Genomic DNA, 19635 nt, shown 5'->3' on the forward strand with positions numbered 1-19635 from the left:
GCTGCTTATTAATATTAGCTCCACACCCTAGATCAGGAACCAGAGGATGACAAAGTGGACAAAGTTGTCCAAGTCTCATAGTGAGTGGCTGTCTCAGAGGGACACCTGCAGTGTGTGACAAGGAACAAAGCCCCTACTTGAGCTGTCCTAAGCAATAAAGGGTGTTTTTCAGCTGGCAGAACTAAAGACCAGTGGATACAGCTTCAGGCAGGGCTTGATCAAGCTCTAGCCCCATTCTTGGTATCCTTGCAGCTCTAGCTTCTCCGTGAACAGGCTTCATTTCCAGGCTGCCTTGCTTTGTGACAGCATAAGGCTGCTCCAGTTCTAGGGGTCCTGTCACAGAATCTCACTTTAAGTAGCTCCTGAAACAAAGACGACTCTTCATTTCCTGATCCCCCTGGAAAATCATCTCCCCAGTTTTCACTGACCCCCACTGGGTTGCAACAAACCTGAGACCAAAACCAAGGCTGTCAAGCTTCAAGTCTATGCCCCCAAGCCCTGCCCAGCACAGCCTGGCTGCAGGCAGGACTGTGGGCGTATTAACCCATGGCAGAGCTGCTCAGCCCAGCCCTGGAGGCTGCTGCAGGCTGCAGACACGCTAGGGACCCTGCCTGGGTGGGACACGGGGCGTGGGCCAGGAAGGGCTCCCGGCAGAGTCCACACACTAAAGGGGCCTGCTGGTCATCCCCGAGCATCTCATGGCCGTGTCACACCCAGGGTCCTGGACACAGTGCCAGGCAGCGTGGCCCTTCACACGTCAGTGCAGGTAGCTGAGCCGACACCTGGGATTTGGCTGTGGACCTGCTGGTGCTTTTTCTGTCCACCATGGCTAATGGCATCAGACACGCCTCTCTCAGGGGCCCCTCAACAGGACTCCTCACTTAGAGGTGCCCTGCAAGTCCCCCCAAAGCCAGCTTTGTGCATGCCACCCACCTATGTATGAAAGTCCCTCCATCCCAAATGTGTCTCACATGTGACAGTCCAACCAGCCATGTTCACAGCCTGTGACAACAAATTGGAAAGAATGTGAGGGCACTTATATCTGGTGTTCGAGGGTCTCCAGGCTGGGTGTTTATGCTCCAGGTTCCCTAGAGAGCCAGCACCGCCCCCTCAGGAGCCCCCTGCCTCTCCTTCCCTTCTCCCCTTACCCCCTTTCCCCACGTCCTATCTCCAGCCCCCTCCCCTTCCTTCATGGGGGTCTAAACACCTGCCTGTGGGAGCACCCGGTCTGCTCACATCCCAGTAGGCTGGCTGGAGGAAGATCTCAACCCCCAGCCCCTCCCCACTAAAATGGTCAGATACAGTCCTGAGACCTCCACTGACCACAGCAGAGAGACTGGGGACAAGAGTGTCCCCTGGGTGTGAGAGTCCTCTCTGTGTGCCACCCCAGCCGTGGTCACTCACAGTTTCCCTGACCCGGAGTCAAGGTGGACCTGTCTCTTATTTACCAGGAGCTTCCCTCTCTGGGTTGGTGCCTCTACACTTTCGATCTGTAATTGCTTTTGTCGTGTCCTCAGTGTAAATAGATTCGTTATTTATAGGTACTATGCATGGACCACCAAAATTGTACTATGAAACTTGCACATGAAATAAACGTAGGTATGAACATTTACGTTCTACCCTTGGCAAATTTCAGTGACCCAGCAGTGTCATCAGCCGTGGTCACTGTGTTTCCCACCAGATGCTCAGACCTTGTTCATCTCACAGCTCAGAGTTCAGGCCCTTTACCAACCTCCCCCCATTGCCCCACCCCTAGTGCCTGGCAAGTTCTTTCTACCCTCTGTGTGAGTTCATTTTTTTTAGACTTGGCGTGTAAGTGCTCTCCTGCAGTATGTATTTGTCTTTCTGCCTGACTTATTTCACTTAGCATAAGGTCCTCCAGGTCCACCCACATTGTCACCAAAGGCAGGTGTCCTTTTTCATGGCTGAATAATACTTCATGGCATTGACATACCACATTCTTCACCATTTGCAATTTTGGAAACACTTAGGTTGTTAGGCTGTTTCCCTATCTTGGCTACTGTGAATAATGCTGCAAAAAAGAAAAAGAGAAACAGCTGTTTTCAAAGTATCAGACAAAAAGCAAATATAAGTGGCGGTTCTAGCGGTTTCTCCCTGCACGGCACCTCGCAGACCGCAGCCTTCAGTAGCACGGGAAGGCCCCGCCACCTGCAGCCCCTACTAACCGGCTCTCTCTCTCTCTGCCCAGGACACGTCCACATCACAGACTTCAACATCGCCACAGTTGTGAAAGGGGCAGAGAAGGCTTCTTCCATGGCCGGGACCAAGCCCTACATGGGTGAGTGTCCGGGCCCCTTCGGGGTGGGAGCTGCCCGGGGGCTGGGGCCTCAGTGTGCATCCCCTGTTCCATGCCCTGTGCCCCCACTGTCCCCAGTTCGTGCTGTGCTCTCCGACACTGTCGGGCTCTCCCCACGCCGCCTTCCTGCCAGGAACACCTTCCCCTCTGTCTCCTAAGAACCCCTGCCCCGCCGGGCTTAGGGAAAAACAAACGAATGAGTGAACAAGCCCTTCCTTCCTTTTGATCAGCATCCGTGGGCGCTGCCAGACCGTAGCGCTGGTGTCCGTCACTTGGGCCTACAGGCTTAGGTGCGCAGCGTGTGCCTGCAGGGTGGCTTTCCTTCCTGACTTTTGGTGGACGTCGTCTTCTTGGTCAGCGTTCCGTCTCCTTTCGTTTCCTTTAAGGAGGACGCCTAATATCTGCATGTTGGGTCTTCTTTGCCAGCCTTCAAGACTGATCGTTTTCAAATCTTTCTTAGCTCTTCCTCCATTGGTTTAACTTTTCCTCATTTTTCTTTCTCTTTCTTTTAAAGCATTGTCTGTTGTCTGTATTTACTTCATGTGCTTTCTAATGAAGGAGATATTAATGGAATAATTTCCCTTCATTTTTAATTTTTTCCTGAGTTCTCTTGCCTGATTTCTGAGGTTTTAGATTCTAACTTACATTGTTCTTTTATGTCTTGTACAATTTTATTAATGTTTTTATTAGTTCTTAGTTCTTGATGTCTGCATTAATTCCTGATTGCTGAGTAACAAGCCATGTCAAAACTTAGTAGCTCAGGCCCTGGCCCATGTGGCTCATTGGTTAGGCGTCGTCCCACGAAGCCAAAGGTCACCGGTTTGGTTCCCAATCAGGGCACATGACTGTGTTGTGGGTTCGGCCCCCAAATGGAGCAGACAGTTACGGAGCGCACCCAGGAGTCCCCGGGCTCAGAGGGGCGGTGTGCACCAGCCTCAGGCTCCCTGTCTGGTGGGGTAGACTGATGTGTAGGGCAGATGTCAACAGGCCACGGTCATGGTCACGACGGAGTCCCCTTCTCGAGAAGACCTAGAGGTGGCTTGTTGGGGACGGATAAGGAGAGGCCATTTCCAACAGAGGGAAGAGCCAGCGCAAAGGCACAAAGCACAGAAACAATGTGGTGTGCTCGGAGAGCCTGGCCATTCCGTTACTTTGTAGCTTAGAGAGCAAGAGGGGGTGGGGAGGGAGGGGTGAGACGGGCTGGAGCATGAGGATCTTCAGTGCCCTGGTAAGAGCCTTGGGAGGCCGCAGGAAGTTCAGTGCTGGCCACAGTCAAGATCAAACCCACAGGATCCACCTTGCGTGTGGCCTTGGAGACACAGATAGGTAACCAGACCTGCCAGGGCAGGGCCTGGTGATGTGAGGGCTTCCCGGGTCTACCCCTTAGCAGCTGGGCGAACTCGGGTGAATCTCCTTACCTGCCCTGATGCACACAATTTATACTGGAGCTGGGTCCCCTGGGGGATGGTGGGTGCTTGGGGGGAGCGTGGGGCTTGTGCCTCATCCGTGCTCATCAAATGCTGGTTCCTGTCCCCAAACACCCGCAGTGAGCAAACAAGGGTGGTGTGGAGCCACCATGGCGGTGGCTCATCCTCTTTGGTTGGAATGGTGGGGGCTAGTGGGGTTGGCGGCCCGGCGGCCCAGAGGGAGAGACGGAGGCAGCATTCTGACCCAGGCTAGGGAGGCTCCAGCACTCAGTGTCTTTCCTGAGAAGCTGTTGTCTGTCCATCCATCCATCTGTCAATCCATCCATCTACTCATCCATCCATCCATCCATCCATCCATCCAACCAACGGATTTACTGATCACCTTCTGTGTGCCAGGCCGTGTTCTAGGGGCCAAAGATACATCTGTGAACCAGTAGACAAGGTCTCTGCCCTCACTGGTTTGGCCGCTTGTTAGGGAGACGATCCCTTTAAAAATCATCAAACGGATAAACATGTAGCTTGAAGTGTTTATTTTCGAGGAACAAACTTCATGCAGTGCAGTGTACTCTTGTAGCATATAATTTCATGAACTCGCACACACACCTGCCGTCGTATAACCAGCACCACAGTGATGGTAGAGAACCTTCCATCACCTCCAGAATCCCCTCGTCCCAGTGCCCAGCAGCCAGTGACCAGCTTCCTACCCCTGTTGTTGTGACTGTTCCAGAAAGTCACACAAATGGAGCCATATTGTCTGCAGCGTTTGACTCTGGCTTTCCTCACCTAGAACGATGTGGTTCTCGATGAGACCCATGCATGTCGTCGTGTGTCTTGGTCCCTTGTTCCTTTTCATGGCCAAGCAGAGCCCCACTGGGCGAACGCACAGCTTGTTTGTCCGTCGCAGCCAGAAGGCATTTGAGCTGTTCCTAGTTTTACATAATTTTGAATGGAGCCACTGTGAACGTTTGCACACAGGTTTTTATGAGAACTTACGTTCTCCATTCTCTAGAACGGTGACCTAGCAGGGCGTCCGCGGGCTACGTGAAAGTCGGCGTGTAACTTCCCGAGGAGCTGCCAACCCGTGTCCCAGAGAGGCCGGTCCACCTCCGCCTCCCCCGCAGAGCTCCACCTCCACCCTGTCCGGGCCGCCCTGCTGTGGTTGCCGCCGTTTCCGCCAGCCGTCCCGGCCTGTGGGCAGCAGGTTTGATCCGCCGTTCCCGAGTGGCCGATGCTGCCCAGCATGATTTCATTCGCTGTTTGCGCTCGCCGTGCCCTCCCTGTGAAGGGCCCTTCCAGTCACCTGCCTGTGAGCGTACTGGGTCGCTCGCTCCTGACTAAGCCCTTTGAGAGTCTGTACAGGTACCGGCCGCCAGTCCTTCTCGGGTGTGTGCTGTTCGTACATTTCCAACCAGACAGTGGTTTGTCTTTCCGGCATCTTTAGAGTCTTTATAAAGCAGAAGCTTTTAAAAGCTCCGTCTTCAGCGTTGATGAAGTCCAGTTTTTCCTTTATTGATCACAGATCTGGTGTCGCTTCTGAAACTCTCTTTCTCACACGAGCTCACGAGGATCCGCCCAGTCCTCTCTGGTCGCCGCCCGATGCTTTGGGGTTTTATCTGGGAGACACATCCCTTCTGGGGTCATCGTTGAATACGGCACGAGGTGTGGGTCCAGCTTCCTCTGGGGGCACCTGGCCACCCCGTTGTCCCAGCGTCATCTGTTCAAAGGACTGTCCCTTCATTTTTTTTGGGGGGGGGAGGGGAGGAAGAACCGAGCCCCTCTCACCAGGGTCTGAGCCTGTTCGGGATTCTTGCTGCCTGGTCGCTCTCAACGTGCCTCTTCTGGGGTCGGGCTGAGAGGGGGCTGCCGAAGGGTCTGCTCCGTGTGCTGTCCCACCTCCGGCTTTAGGCCGTCCGGTGGGCCTGCACACAGAGGGTCACTCTTGCCTTTCTGTCCCTGGGCAGCAGACCTTCGTTACCCGCCGCCCGACACCTGCCGGCCTGTTGGGGGTGGGGAGGAGTGTGCAGCACTGCTCTGTTCTCTCATTCAGGGCATCTTCGGGGGTCCGCACCTGTTGTCTTGGGGGCGGGTCCCCCTCATCGGTCCCATCCTCTCCCAGCAGTGGGAAGCCACCAGTTATCTGAGCCCAGGAGGCTTGTCTGCCCAGTCCCTCCCCCTGCCCCTCCCCTTGCATCCTTTGTGGTAACAGATCACACTGCCCTTCCTCCATCCGCCTAGGGCTCTGGTCCCAGAGGGTGGCATCCACAGGACCCTTTGCCACTGCCACACTGACCTGGAGGCCGTGAGGTGGACCAGCTCTGGGGCCTCAGTGGTGAAAGAGCCAATTGTGCATTTATCAAGTGCCTGCTGCATACTTGGCTGAGCTCCAGGCTGTAGGAGGGCAGGGCAGGGAGGAAGGCGTGAGGGCGCGCCAGGACCCATGCATCCTCAGGTCTTCCCATCACTCCTGGCGGATACCGCAGCATTGGAGAAAGGACTCTGGAGTCGGAAACCCAGGGGAGACTGCCCCGCTCGGCCACACCAGCTGGGGCACTGTCTTCGCCCCACATCCACATCCCAGGCTGCACAACAGACCCACAGGTGTGGTAGCTGGAGACAGCAGAGGTCACCCTCTCATGTTCTGGGGGCACAATATCACCAAGGTGCCACAGGGCCACACTTCCTCTGAAGGCTGCAGGGAAGGGTCCTTCCTGCCTCTGGCGGCTCCTGGTGGCTCCAGGGGTCCCCAGGACTGTGGCTGCATCTCTCGTCTCTGCTTCCTGCCCAGCCTTCTTTGTGTCTCGGTCTCCCTCTTTTTCCTCCTCTAAAGACATTCAGGGTGGACGCTACATCTTACCTTGAGATCTTCACCTCCACTGTACCTGCAAAGACTCTATTTCTGAGTGAGCCCCGTTCTCAGGTGCTGGAGGTCAGCGCCCGACCACATTTTGGGAGCACACAGTTCAGCCCACCACACCCCTTTATGCCCCCACTGCCTCATCTGACAAGTGGGAGTCACCAGAGCACTTGGGTGGCTGGGTGGCTGGGAGGGTGCGGAGCGGCCACACGCGTAACCCTTCACCGAGCACCTGGCGCCCCGCGGTTGCGCCGGCTCCGTCACCTGTACGTGGAGTGACGAGAATAGTCGCGTACCTGCACCTCAGCCCTAAGTGCATATGGCGCTGTGATTCCGGGCCACCAGAGCAGTCATTTTTGTGGCATATGGATTATGACATAAATGGTATGTTCTATCATCAGCCCCAAGCATGAAAGGGAAAAAAGAATGTCATCTTTCATAGACTCCAGACGTTTGTCGCTTGACGGCTCGTGACAGCCGGGAGAGAATCCGGTAGCTGCCGTTTCTACCCTGAGCACCGGGTGGGCTCGGGGCTGGCGGGTGTTCCAGGGAACACCTTGACACACACCACCCCTCCCCTACTCACGGGGCGTCCCTGCCTCCCACTTGGTCTGAGCACGTGGACAGCCCAGCTGCTGTGGGACCCTGGGGACACTCGCAGGGAACCACATGACTGCTCGTCTGGGGGGCCCTCAGCCTAGAGGAGGATGTGTGCAGATGGCGAGGCAGGGAAGGGGGCTCAGGGCGGGCCCGGCGGGATGAGGGACCACAGCGCCGCTCGGGGCCGACGCGTGCTAGGAGGCCACACGTCTCCCGCGAGACACTCCATGAACAAGTGGGACCTGCATTGCTGAATGCAGGCAGATCTAGGAGAGATGAGAGGGGGACAGAGACATGCAGAAAATGCAAAACTCAGGGTCTGTGGACCGTTAGGTCACGAGGATGCAGGGGATGAAGTTTAGGAGGGGCCCAGGCTTCTGGGCAATGGGGGGACAGTGGGGAGGCTAAGCTTGCCAGGAAGGGGTGCGTGCATCCGAGTTCGCTGATAAAGATCCTGCCTGAGATTCCCGCAGCTCTCGGCCCAAGCGAGCCCGCCAGGCCTGGGCGTCGTCTCACTGAATCCTCCTAACCACTCTCTGAACAAATGGCTGTATCCCGTTCCCAAAACTGAGACGCGTTGGGCCGAGGGTCCAGCGGCCACCTCGGCACCCAGACCTGAGCGTGGGTGCCTTCCCGTCGCCACACTGCCCAAATGCCAGTCCAATACCCGAGTCCAGGCGCTTCCGATCACAGCGTGGGGTGGTTCCCTGGGGGAGACTCTGGCTGCTCTGACAACTGCAAAACGGAATTGTATCTGCAAATGGATTTGCTTGAAATTATAGACATTTCACTAGATTTTCCCGGAGGCCAAACTGAGCAATTAGAGCTCAGGGTGCACTCCCAGCCCAGTGAGGTGGGGTGAGGCAACAAGGCGAATCCCCTCCGCCCCTCCATCCTTCCTTCGCGTCTTTCTAACAGAGGTGAAATTCGCATAACAGAATTAACCGAGTTAAAGCAGCAATTCTGTGTCACTTAGCACATTCACAATGCCGTGTGGCCACCACCACAGGCTAGTTCCAGACCATTGTCCGCGCCAGCTCCTGACACCCCCAACATGCCTTCAGTCCCTGGCGTTACCGACTGCGGGCATTTGGGGCCAGCCCCACGTCTGCTGAAATAAACTTCCTCCGAGACGGCAGTAGGCAGAGGGCTCTAAACTTCCCTTGTTAGCCCTGGCTGGTGTAGCTCAGTGGATTGAGCGTGGGCCTGTGAACCACACAATCGTGGTTCGATTCCCAGTCAGGGCACATGCCTGGGTTGCAGGCCAGTTCCCAGCAGGGGACTCACAAGAGGCAACCATACATTGATATTTCTCTCCTCTCCTTCCTTTCCCCTCTAAAGATAAAGAAATAAAATCTTTAAAAGAAAAAAAAAACTTCCCCTGGTTGCTGCGCCTCCCGACCCGGAAGCAGAGTGACCGTCACTGAAGTTCTCAGCCCCTTGGGTGTGGTTTTTCCCTTTTAACTCAGACCTTGCCCACCCATTCCCCGTGCTGGTGGGGTTCACACTCCACCCAATGCACTGCCTCTGGGGGCTGCCCCTCAATCTGCAGGGTAGGCGCCCTGCCCCCACCACACACACAGGGCACCAACTGTTCTGCCCAGGTGGTCACACCAGTGTTTCCGGTGACGCCTGCAGCTTTTCTGGAGCCAACCCCTAGCTTATAGGGGCAGGAAGCTCATGGTGCAGCTGGTGGGAAACTGACCTCATGGTTTCTGTCCCCGCGCCCCCTCCCTAAGGGGTCGTGAGTGTGAACTGAGGTCACGATGACATTCTCTCTGTCCTGTCTTTGGCAGCCCCAGAGGTGTTCCAGGTGTGCGTGGATGGAGGCCCCGGGTACTCGTACCCCGTGGACTGGTGGTCCCTGGGCGTCACGGCCTACGAGCTACTGCGAGGCTGGGTGAGACTCACACCTGCATGGTGGGCACGGGGGCCAGGGTGGGTGCTAGGGTCGTACTAGGTGGCACTTGGTGGCACTTGGCTGGTGTGGAGTCAGCACACCATTCTGCTGGGATGGCACAGGATGGCAGGAAGGAGCCCTGTGTGAGGAGTGAGCCCTGGGTGCCAGTCCTGGTGGCCTGAGTGTCAGCTCTGAGGTCCCTGAGCGTTTTCGAGCTTCTGGTCCAGCCCCTCGGATGTCCAGAGGCGATCTTGTCATGTGCCACGATCAGCTGCTGATCAGTGGCAGCTCAAACCCAGGAAGCCACTTGGTCTGGTGGTTTCGAGTGCCGGTCTCCTTGCGCCCACAGTGCGGTGCACCTGCCTCACGTTCCGCGGGGTGCAGACCACGGATGTGCCATCTTCCTGTCTGTTCCCGTCTCCCCAGCCCCTAGCTCAGTGTCCTGGGGCATTCGGCACGCATTTTCCCATTATTTCACTTAAACGTAATAGCCAAAGGTGGAGAAGGGAGCTGTGTGACAATAACTCCCCGCTTTGTTGAGCCAGAAGAATTATGACCAAGTCACCACGACCCGCACAGGGCCAGCCAGGCCGGGAAGTGGGGGCTGTGACTGAGGTGTGGCTGGGCCCCTGGTGATGCCAACCTCCCCGGGCCACACCCCAAGGCCCCCAACCTGAGCCAGGAGTGGGGGCTCTGGAGTCAGGCCATTGGGTGTGGATCGTGCCTCTGCTGCTTACCGGCCATGTGACCTCGTCAACTCAACCTTCCTCAGCCTTAACGGAGCGCCCGCTGGCCGGTGCCCACACTGATCTGCGGGCCTGGTCACTGGTGGCCCATGGGTCCGGGCCACCTGCTCTGCTGTGGGACACCCAGCACTGCCTGCAGGGAAGAGGCATCCGTTCCCGGTGATCGCACAGTGCCAACCGCGCCCTCGCTGTCTCCTGTCCCCTGTCCCCATCAGCGGTGCCCCCCTAATTCTGCCTGTTGCCCTCCGCAGAGGCCGTACGAGATCCACTCGGCCACGCCCGTCGACGAGGTCCTACACATGTTCAAGGTGGAGTGCGTGCACTACTCCTCCACGTGGGGCAAGGGCATGGTCGCCCTGCTGAAGAAGGTGAGGAGACGCCACCGGCCTGCCTGGGGGGGGCCAGGTCAGGGCACAGGCCAGGCGAGCCAGCCAGTTAGGGGACGAGGAAGTAGAGCAGGGGGCTCTAACTTGCGTTCAGGGTCCCGAAGCCGCTGGGCGGCGGAGTCTGGTGTGGAGCACTGTCTCTGGCCACCAAGGCACAGGCTCTTTCACACGGCTGCTAGCTCCTGCTATGTAGAAGTACGTGACACGGTGGCTCTGTGAGACGTTTGCTACAATCGGCCTTTTAATGCACCGAGCCTTGGGAGATCGGGCAACCCCTGACTCTTTGCGAGAACTGCTGCTGGCACAGAAGCTGTTTTCAGGGCGTGGCCCGCCAGGCAGCAGCCCCTCCGCTGCCCCACCCCCACCCCTCCGAGCCAGGAACCGGGGTGGGCCCTGGCAGCTGCATTTTCATAAGCCTTCCGAGTGGCTGTGAGGCCCGCCGGAGGGCAGGGGTCACGGCACCCTCCTTTTGAGGCCGGCGCTCAGCTCTGGTCACTTGGACCCTCCAAGACGCGGAGTCAAATGCACTGGAGGGTATGGGCCAGCGTTGACCTGGGGCCCTGGGGGCGCCACTCACGTGACCCCCAGTTACACCCGAGGGGTAGTGTGATCCCCACAGTACAGCTGAGGAGACTGAGGTTTTGGAAAGCGAGAGGGCCCCATCCATGCCACAGGGCATTAGGGGCAGAGGCGGGGTCTGAGCTAAGCTGTCCGAGCTCCGCGCCCAGCTCTGCCCGCCCAGCTCTGCCTGCCCAGCTCTGCCTGCCGCCCCCTGCTGTAATGGACACACTGAGTGACTGAGGAGTTGACTCGCTGTACAGCAGATTCACCGCCTGGTCCTTGAAGTCAGTGTCCTTAGCCCGACCGGTCGGCGAATCATGGGGAGCCCTCTGCACCCGCCAGGGCCCTCCCCAGCCCCGCAGTGAGTCAGACAGCAGCTGCCCCAACCGCTGAGCCCCTGCATGGCAGTGCAGTGGGGTCTCTGAATCCACTCCACTCATGCGGGGACTGCCCCTAAGGAGAGGCCGCCGGGTCAGCAGACAGGGCCCCACCAGGGGTCTGTCACGGGGGTGACTCGGGCCCACTTGCTGTAGTGACAGACCAACCATCGGGGGGCTCCGACTCCCAGTGGTTCCCTCCTGTTGGCAGGTGGCTATCGACCTGCCTAGTCCTCCTTGGGTCTCGTCCTGGTCGTTACCTGGACACGGAGGGGTGACCACCCTGCTCCTAGACCAGCACAGAGCACCCAGCAGCCCCCGCAAGGCTGCCCTTGTGGTCGTATCCCTGGTGTCCTCTGCACTCAATAAGGTGGAGTGTGGACAGGTAGAGGCCCGTTTGGGTACGAGGCCGCAGTCTGCGGCCATCTTTATACTTTGTCGCCCTTCTCAGGAGACATCTGTTTGAGAAGAAGCTAAAAGCGTTCCCTTGGCTACCAGTGAGGTCAGGCCTCTGACCACAGGGGTCACCTCATACTGTCCAGGGTAGATTTGACGACACTTTGTATGTCCCATTTTCAAGCTGAAAAGACAAGGTGGCTGATTGTTTTTATTTTTAATTGGAAGCCTCTGCAGACACCTGTGAGGTTGAAGGAAGCACCTGCAGACACCTGCAGACACCAGCAGTACACCTCTGGCCACGCTCCCCCTCCCAGGGATGCCGTTCTCATCCACGGGGGAGTCTCTCACCTCCCACCCCTCCTTCTAGACTCAGCGTGAAACAAGAGGGCGAGCCTGGCACAGGGCTGTAGTCCCCGAGGGCAAATTGAGTTCCTGCCCAAAGAGTCCCTGGCTGGGTGACCTTGTAGAAGCAGCCTGACCTCTGGGTCCCTCCCTGCTGTAGAGAGAGGAGCACAGGTGACACTTCCGGTGACAGCCCCCCGGGCAGGGCACAGCACCGCCAGAGCACACAAAGAAGAGGCCCCTCAGGTCCCCATGACCCCGCCCGCAGAGCCTGCTAACCTTGGTGTCACTTGGCTCAAGCAAGCGTGGTTGCCCTGTGTCCCCAGCTCCTGACCAAGGACCCCGAGAGCCGCCTGTCCAGTCTCGGCGATGTCCAGAGAGCACCCTACCTGGCCGACGTGAACTGGGATGCGGTGTTCGAGAAGGCGCTGACGCCCAGCTTCGTGCCACACGTGAGTGGGGGCCCGGGTGGTGGCCCGCCGCCCTCGGCAGGGTCCTGGCCTTGCTGTGCTGGAGGGAGGGCCCCTGTGGCTGGCTCCACCCGGAGACACACACACTCATACACGCACATGCATTGCACACACTCACATGCACGCACACTCACACCACAAGTGCAGAAGAGGGGAAAAGACTTGCTGAGGCCCCAGGTGGTAGGTGTGGGGGCCGACCCTTGACTTCCCAGAGCCGTGTTTTATGTCAGATTATTTTAAAGACTCTGTTGCTCCATTTGATGCAAAAATGTTTCCCCAAATCGTTCCTACCAGAATCCAGGGCTTCCCCTTTTGCAGACGGTGTTTGGGACGCATGGGCTCTTTCTGAGTTCACATCCTCCCCCACCCGTCTGTGCCCTGGACTTGCTGCTGGGGCGGCACAGCCTGGTGACACTGGTTTCTTCATGGCTCTCCCAACGAGCAGACAGCGTGTCCCTGCCCGGTTAGGCTGGCACCGCGTCATTGGAGGTCTGGCCCTGCGGTCCTCTGAGCCCACCCGTGTCCCCACCTCCCTCCCAGCCACGCTGCAGAGGTGCTGGCTCGGTGGTAACAGAACCCTCTGCCTCCGTGTTCTAGGCCTGGGCACCTCCCCTGCTGCTGCCCAGGCCACTGTGCACTTGCCCAGCCCGAATTCCTTAGGGCTCCACCCAGAGGAAGCTGCCTTGACCTGCCTCCTCACCCCTGGGCTGCCTCTGGTTCCCTGTCCCCTCATGCACCCCTCAGACAGTAGGAGAAACAAGTGGGGTGTAGAAGCCAGGTGCCCCGGGCAGGCCGGGAACAGAGCGGCTGCTCAGTCACCACCCTTCCCCTTCCTACCCCCGTGGGAGTTGGAGGGCTTTGCTGGGCCAACTGCGAGCTGTGTGCCATGTGGCGTGAGTGTGTGTACAGTGTGGTGTGCATGTGTGTGGTGTGTTTATGTCTTGTGTGTGAGTGTCTCATTGCTGGTTTCATTAATGCACCCACTGGAGGTCACGTTGAGTGCCCTTGGCTGAATGCCTGCTCTGGCGACGCCTGTCTCCTTGGTCCTCACCTGCCGCTCCTCCCCAGCCCCATCCAAACACACTCATGCACACTCACACACTCACATGCACACTTACTCTCCAACATGCCGTCACTACACACTTGCTCTCACACAAACACACCCTCGCATATGCACTCAGTCCCACACAAGCCCTCAGGTGGAGGACCCGTGCTTCCCTCACACCCGGAGGAGCCTGCGGTGCACCTCTGGCCACGCTCCCCCTCTTCCAGGGATGCCGTTCTCGTCCACGGGGCACTCTCTCGCCTCCCCCCACTCCTTCCAGACTCAGCGTGAAACACAGCAGCCAGCCCACATGAGGGTCTCAGGAACAGGTTTTGGACAAGTGGCAAACATAGGCCCTGCTTCCAGGGCGGGGGTGCTTCCCAGCCAGCCCCTACCTTCTCCACATATGACGGCAGCCTCACTGGTCACCCCACTTCAGATGTGCCCAGGTTGACGCAATGTCCCCTTTCAGTGAGGCTGCCATCCTCCTGAAACTCCCACAATGGGGACCAGGCTGCACCAGCTGGACTCTGCAGGAGCAGAGAAGCCCGGGGCCTCCTCAGTGAGCACGAGTGAATGAATGAACGAATGATAACAGCCTGTAGGGTGGTGTTCCGGGTGCCACACCTTGCACCGGGAAGTGATCCTGTGGGGAGTCTCAGGCTGGGAGACTTGCCAGGATTGCTTGGTGAGAAACTGGCAGGACCAGATGACCTCAGCAGTCTGCACCCAGAGCCTGCCTTGGAATGAATGAGTGAACGAGTAAATGAATGAGGGGCAGATACATCAGGCCAGCAGAGACTTGGGCCCGAAGTCTGACCTGCTCCCTTGGAGAGATTGTGCCTCCAGAGCCGCTGACGTTATAACCACGTGGCTTTGCTGGGTCTCCAGACAGACAAAGGCCCCCTGAGCGTTCGGATCCCAGGTCTGGAAGGCAGGGAGAGCCGGAGGCCTCCTGACCACAGTAGGTGGGGCCGAGGCCTGCAGGAGGGCCAGACCAGGCCACTGGCTCCGGTCGCTGCAACAGGAGCAGATAATCAGGACTGGAAATTGGGAGGAATTTGATCAGAAATGGCATTTCTAAACTGAACAATTGAAAATGATATTTATAGAAGACAGTGTTGGTGTGGGGATGGCAGACTGGAAAACTGAACTCAGCCTCAAGAGGCCGACGCACGTAGCAGGGAGTCCACGGGGATGGCAATGGCGGGCTCGTCCACGGTGGGCAGGGGAGCATTACGGGGAAACGGAGACGTGTACAGTGGGAATGTGCTGCTTTTCGTCAGGAAAAGTGCACGTGAGCAACGCAAAACAGTGGTGAGCGGTCATCGCCTGCGGTGTGAGTGACTGGGTGATGGACGGACAAGAGGAGGTGCAGCCCGGCGGTAGGTGGGACAAAGAGAAACTGTGCTCTCCTTTCAGAAAGGGCGACTGAACTGCGACCCCACATTCGAACTGGAGGAGATGATTCTCGAGTCCAAGCCACTGCACAAGAAGAAGAAGAGACTGGCAAAGAGCAGGTCCAGAGATGGCTCGAAGGGCAGCTGTCCTCTGGTGAGTCTGTGTGGGTGTGGCCGGGGTGCTGCACTCCGTGGGGGTGACTGGGCGGTGGGGGAGGGGGCATACCAGGCCACCCACCCAGAAACTTTCACTTGCTGTAAATGAGATGCCTCGTCCAGTACGTGGCCTTTCACTGCATGGAACTGGGAACAGAGCCACGGTCTGTGCTCTGATCATTTGGTTAGCTCTGTCCCCCAGGCAGGGGGGCCTCTTGTGTCCCCAGGCAGGGGCAGACCAAGGGTGCCGAGTCCTCCTGAGTACCCTTGGGAAAGGTTTCGTGCTGGGGAGACAGCCAGGGCCGCACTGTGACTTCCGTGGGGCCCCGGGCACGCTGGCCTTAGGTGTTTGTTTTCTAGGCCGCCGTAACACAGTGGCACAACCTTGGTGGCTTAAAATAAGTGACATTTATTCTCTCACCCTTTGGGAGCCAGGAGCTCAAAATCAATGTACTGGCAGAGGCAGGCTCACTCCAAAGGCTGAAGGGAGGGTCCGCCCCGCATCGCCTGGCGGCAGGTGGTGGCCGGCCGTCCAGAGGTCCTTGGCTGTGGCTGCGTCACTTTCCCTCTGCCTCCGTCGTCACGTGGCATTTTCCCCTCCATGGCCCTGTGTCCTTCCTTGAAGGACACCTGCCACTGAATTGGGGGCTCACCCTTCTCCAGTATGACCTCATCTTAACTAGTGACAGTGGCAACCACCCTGTCTCCGAGCAAAGCCACGTTCACCGGCTTCGGGGTTAGGACTTCCAAACTTCAACGCATGTTTCACAGGGGCCTGATTCAACCCTCGACTGCCCCTTCCTCCATAAAAACATTTTTAAATTACATTTTATGACCATATTGGTGTGAGGATTGATGTAACTTGGAATACTACGAGTTTACTTTTTCTGCTTCCTTTAAAAGAAATTAACTTGTCTCTGGAGACCCTAGAAGAATGGTGGGCCCCAGGCCCTATACCGCCTGAGTGTGTGTTAATAAGGACACACGGGGGGCAGGGGGTGTCTGCCCAGTGTGCGGTGACAGAGCACTGGTGACACAGGTGGCTCCTGGCACCTGTTCCTGACGGGAACGTGCACCTTGCAGGGTGGCCTTGCATGTACCCACCCCCTCATGCTTCATTGGGTCTAAGGGACATTCTGGTGACCAGAAAGCCAAGCTGATGATTTTCCATCCATAACCCACCCCAAAGGGCGTTCACGTTGGATTTCATGACCTCACACTGAGGAAAACTTCTCTGTCTGCCAGGCCCCGTTGGCCCAGCTACCCATGCCGCAGGTGGCTGCTGCCCCTTAGCTGTCCCCTGCTCCAGGCCTCCCCCGTCCCATTTAGACCAATCTTTCCTCGCCACCACGGTCACTCACAGTCCCCGGTCTGTGTCTTCGGCAGAACGGACACCTGCAGCAGGGCCTGGAGACCGTGCGCCAGGAGTTCATCGTGTTCAACAGAGAGAAGTAAGTCCCAGGAAGCTGCTGTGACCCTGGAGGGACAGTGGCCGTGGACCTGGCGTGGCTCCTCCCCACTCGGCCTCAGCATCTTTGTGGGAAATGGGGGAGCAGACGGAGCCGGCCCAGGGGTGCTGGGACAGAGGCAGGATTATGGGTAGTTGGGGGCCCGAGGGCTGGAGCAAAACTGCCTGGGGTCTAGTCCTGAGCTGCAGCTGCCCAGGCAGCCTGAGGCCCCGTGCTTAGCTGTCCTGGGCCTGGTCTCCGGCACTGGCCGGTGGGGCCCCCTGCCTTACACTGGGGTTGTTACCAGATTAAGTGAGGCTGTTGATACGATGCCTGGCATAGTAAAAATGATTACTACTACTATTACTACTACTATTATCATTATTATTATCATTATTTAATGGGTGTGGGCTGTGCTGGGACCCCAGCATCCCGCGCTGGCTAGAGACGAGCAAGGACGCTGAGTTGGGAGGGGCTCAACTGTGGACCTCAAAGCCCGACTCAAACACCGCCTCCTGCAGGAAGCCTTCCCTGACTGACCCCACACCAGGGTCAGAAGCCACCTCTCCCGCATTGGGGCTCCTGTGTCACTAGGCTCCACTCCTGTGAAGAAGCGTTCGAAGATCTTTTTTCCTGTTAAAATGGGAGTACAGGAGTCTGGAGACAGCCATGCTGGCTCAGTGTAACGGTATTTGGGTGTGCACACTATTTTTAAATACAAAGTCCCAGCTTTGGGGCATTTAAAAGGAAATCTGAAAGGGATTCCTGATTACCTTGCAAAAGCCCTGGAGAACTGTCCCCCAGGGCAGTTGTGACCGCTCCCCAGCACCATCCTGCTTCGGAAGTAAATGGATTCCACTCTCTTTCTCCCAGGTCTCTTAGTCACTTGCATTTCCCCCTCACTTGGGTGTGATTTTCTCTCCAAAGGTGCCCGAGTCTCCTAGGATGGAGGGCAGGGGAGAAAATTTTCGGAAGATTCTGAGGCGCACATTAGCCTCGTCCAGGGAACTGGCCACCCTCCTCCCCTCCCACCCCCTCCCCTCCACACACCACCCACCTACCAGACCTCAACTCCGCCCTCTGGGTCCCAGCCCCTCCTCCACAGGGGCCATCTTCCCCAGTTGTCCTACTTGAGAGCTGCAGGCCTCAGGGCAGCAGGACAGCACGCTGGGGCCTGGTCCCTGCAACTGGACAAAGGACAGGAGGCAGGGGCCCCCGAGTGACCATCCTGTAAAACACAGCATTGCAGCTGGTGTTTCAGCATGGCTGAGGACTTGCTCAGACAGGGGCACCGCTGCCAATACTGGGCATCCCCATGTGATGGGCGTGTGCAGGCGCACACACACTCACATGCACTCTGCACACACACTCACAGCCGTGATCCGGGCAGGCTGTGGACTGTGTTGTACTCACCTGGGGATCGTCCCCAAGGCCCTGCACGTGGAAAGGACATGAAGTTCATTTAAATCAGGCCACAGGTCTGCCCTCCGCACTTACTAATGTCGAGTACATTTGGGTGGAACCCTGCGTCTTTCAGACAAGGCCGAGCACACTGATGCGATCATGTCCAGCCCCACACTGGGTATTTCACACACAACCTTTCTGATCTCCTAAGCCTCCTGCCAAGTGAAGGCTGCGAGCCCATGTTACTTGGGGAAACTGAGGCTCAGGAGATGGGCATGGTCCGACCAGCAGGAGTCAAGAGCCTGGCTTGGAGCCGAGTCCCTCCCTGAGCTCCAACTTCTCACTTCCTCCTTCAATGTCTTGGTTTCATGCAGTGACCACTGTGGGATTGTGCATGAGCCTGAACTTGAAGCCCAGAAACAGAGGGATGTTAGCATCTTAATTCACTAGAAGGTGACCCGTGGCCCACTGTTAAGAAATGCAATGTTCAGAATCATGGTCCCTTCACTGGTCTTTCATGAGCTATTGTTTAGGTCTGGTGCCCCCGTTTGGATATTTACCTGTGGGACAGTCTGATCCATGTCCCCGACGATGCCCTTGCCTGCCAGGGTTTCCTCTGCCCGCCCCCACCCCGCTTGACAGCCGGTCCATCGGTGGGTGTTTGGTACAAAGGTGTGCACGGCAGTGTGGGGTCCCTACCACCTGTACTGATGGCGAGCTCAGGCAAGTCACATCCACGATGCCTGCAGACCTCACGGGGGCCACGAGGTAGGCGTTCCTATCTCCACTGTGCCGATGGAGGAACTGAGGCTCTGCGTAGGCAACAACTCACCTGAGCACACCTGAGCTGGGCTTTGAGCCCAGGCCCACCTGGCTCCAGAGCTCTGCACTCACCAGACAGGGGGGAAGTGTGGGCTAAGGCTCCCGGGCACTCTGCTGGCCCCAGTGTCTCCTGGACGTCTCACCACCCCTCCCCGTGTCACTAACACAGGCCGGTACTGTGCTTGCTTGCAGGCTGAGGAGGCAGCAGGGGCAGGGCAGCCAGCGCCCAAACAGCGAGGGCTGCTCGGGGAGCCAGGCCCCGGGCGGGCTCCGGGATGGCTGCAACAACACCATCCTGGGCCCTGCCTGCTCCCGGGGCTGCAGCAGCTAAGCCAGCCCCCGGGGCCACCCAGAGGGTCTGCACCCATCTGTGCCCACCCACTGAAGTCCCCCTCTGTGCCACGACAGTCCCTGCCTCACCCTGGCCACATCAGATGCAGACGGAGCCTGGGGCCTGGAGCTGGGAAGCCCAGCTTCTGGTCCCAGCTGCCAGAAGGATCCCCTGTGCGACCTTGGACCAGCCTCGCTCGGCCTTCCCGTGCCTCGGTCTCCGGCATCTGCCAAAGGGGTTCAGCAGCTCTGCCCCGCCTCTGACTGCACGGCTATGGGGGAACGCCTGCTGGATAGCAGACCTGCACAACATCTGACGCCTGGGAGCCTCTGCACATGCAAGTGCGATCGTAGTGGTGGACGTGCACTTCCACCCCCGACCTCGCAGTGTGGTCCGTCCGGCTCCTGAGACAGAACTTTCTAAAACGCAGCTCGAAGGTAAAATATGGAAGTGTCGTGTGTCCTTCCTGTGGACCCACCTCCCCAGGCCTGCAGCCAGACCGAAGTGTCTTCCTGTGTTCTCTGCCAACCCGGCTCTGGCCTCCTGCGGTGGGGTGGCCTGAGACCCGCCTGGTCCCCAGGGTCTGGGGCTGCAGACGTACCTCCCCCCCTCGTTCACAGAAGACTGCCTCACCCCATTGTTCATGTCAG

The 19635-nt window shown here is 57.9% G+C and overlaps 1 protein-coding gene across 3 annotated transcripts in view; it reads left to right on the forward strand.

Annotated features, from left to right (window-relative positions):
• Nucleotides 1–19021, forward strand: part of STK32B (serine/threonine kinase 32B) — a 188965-nt gene extending 169944 nt beyond the window's left edge. For all 3 annotated transcript variants that reach the window (XM_037046033.1, XM_037046025.1, XM_037046030.1), the window contains 7 exons: nucleotides 2210–2299; nucleotides 8995–9098; nucleotides 10096–10212; nucleotides 12236–12361; nucleotides 14847–14978; nucleotides 16367–16431; nucleotides 18847–19021. In XM_037046033.1, coding sequence (XP_036901928.1) covers nucleotides 2210–2299; nucleotides 8995–9098; nucleotides 10096–10212; nucleotides 12236–12361; nucleotides 14847–14978; nucleotides 16367–16431; nucleotides 18847–18985 — 773 coding nt within the window. In that variant the 3' untranslated portion in view covers nucleotides 18986–19021. The remainder of the gene's footprint in view (nucleotides 1–2209; nucleotides 2300–8994; nucleotides 9099–10095; nucleotides 10213–12235; nucleotides 12362–14846; nucleotides 14979–16366; nucleotides 16432–18846) is intronic.
• The last annotated feature ends 614 nt before the right edge of the window (nucleotides 19022–19635 follow it).

The sequence above is a fragment of the Sturnira hondurensis genome, unplaced genomic scaffold (genome assembly GCF_014824575.4).
Source record: "Sturnira hondurensis isolate 20B ecotype Veracruz unplaced genomic scaffold, ASM1482457v3 Scaffold0000780, whole genome shotgun sequence".
NCBI classification, from domain to species: domain Eukaryota; kingdom Metazoa; phylum Chordata; class Mammalia; order Chiroptera; family Phyllostomidae; genus Sturnira; species Sturnira hondurensis.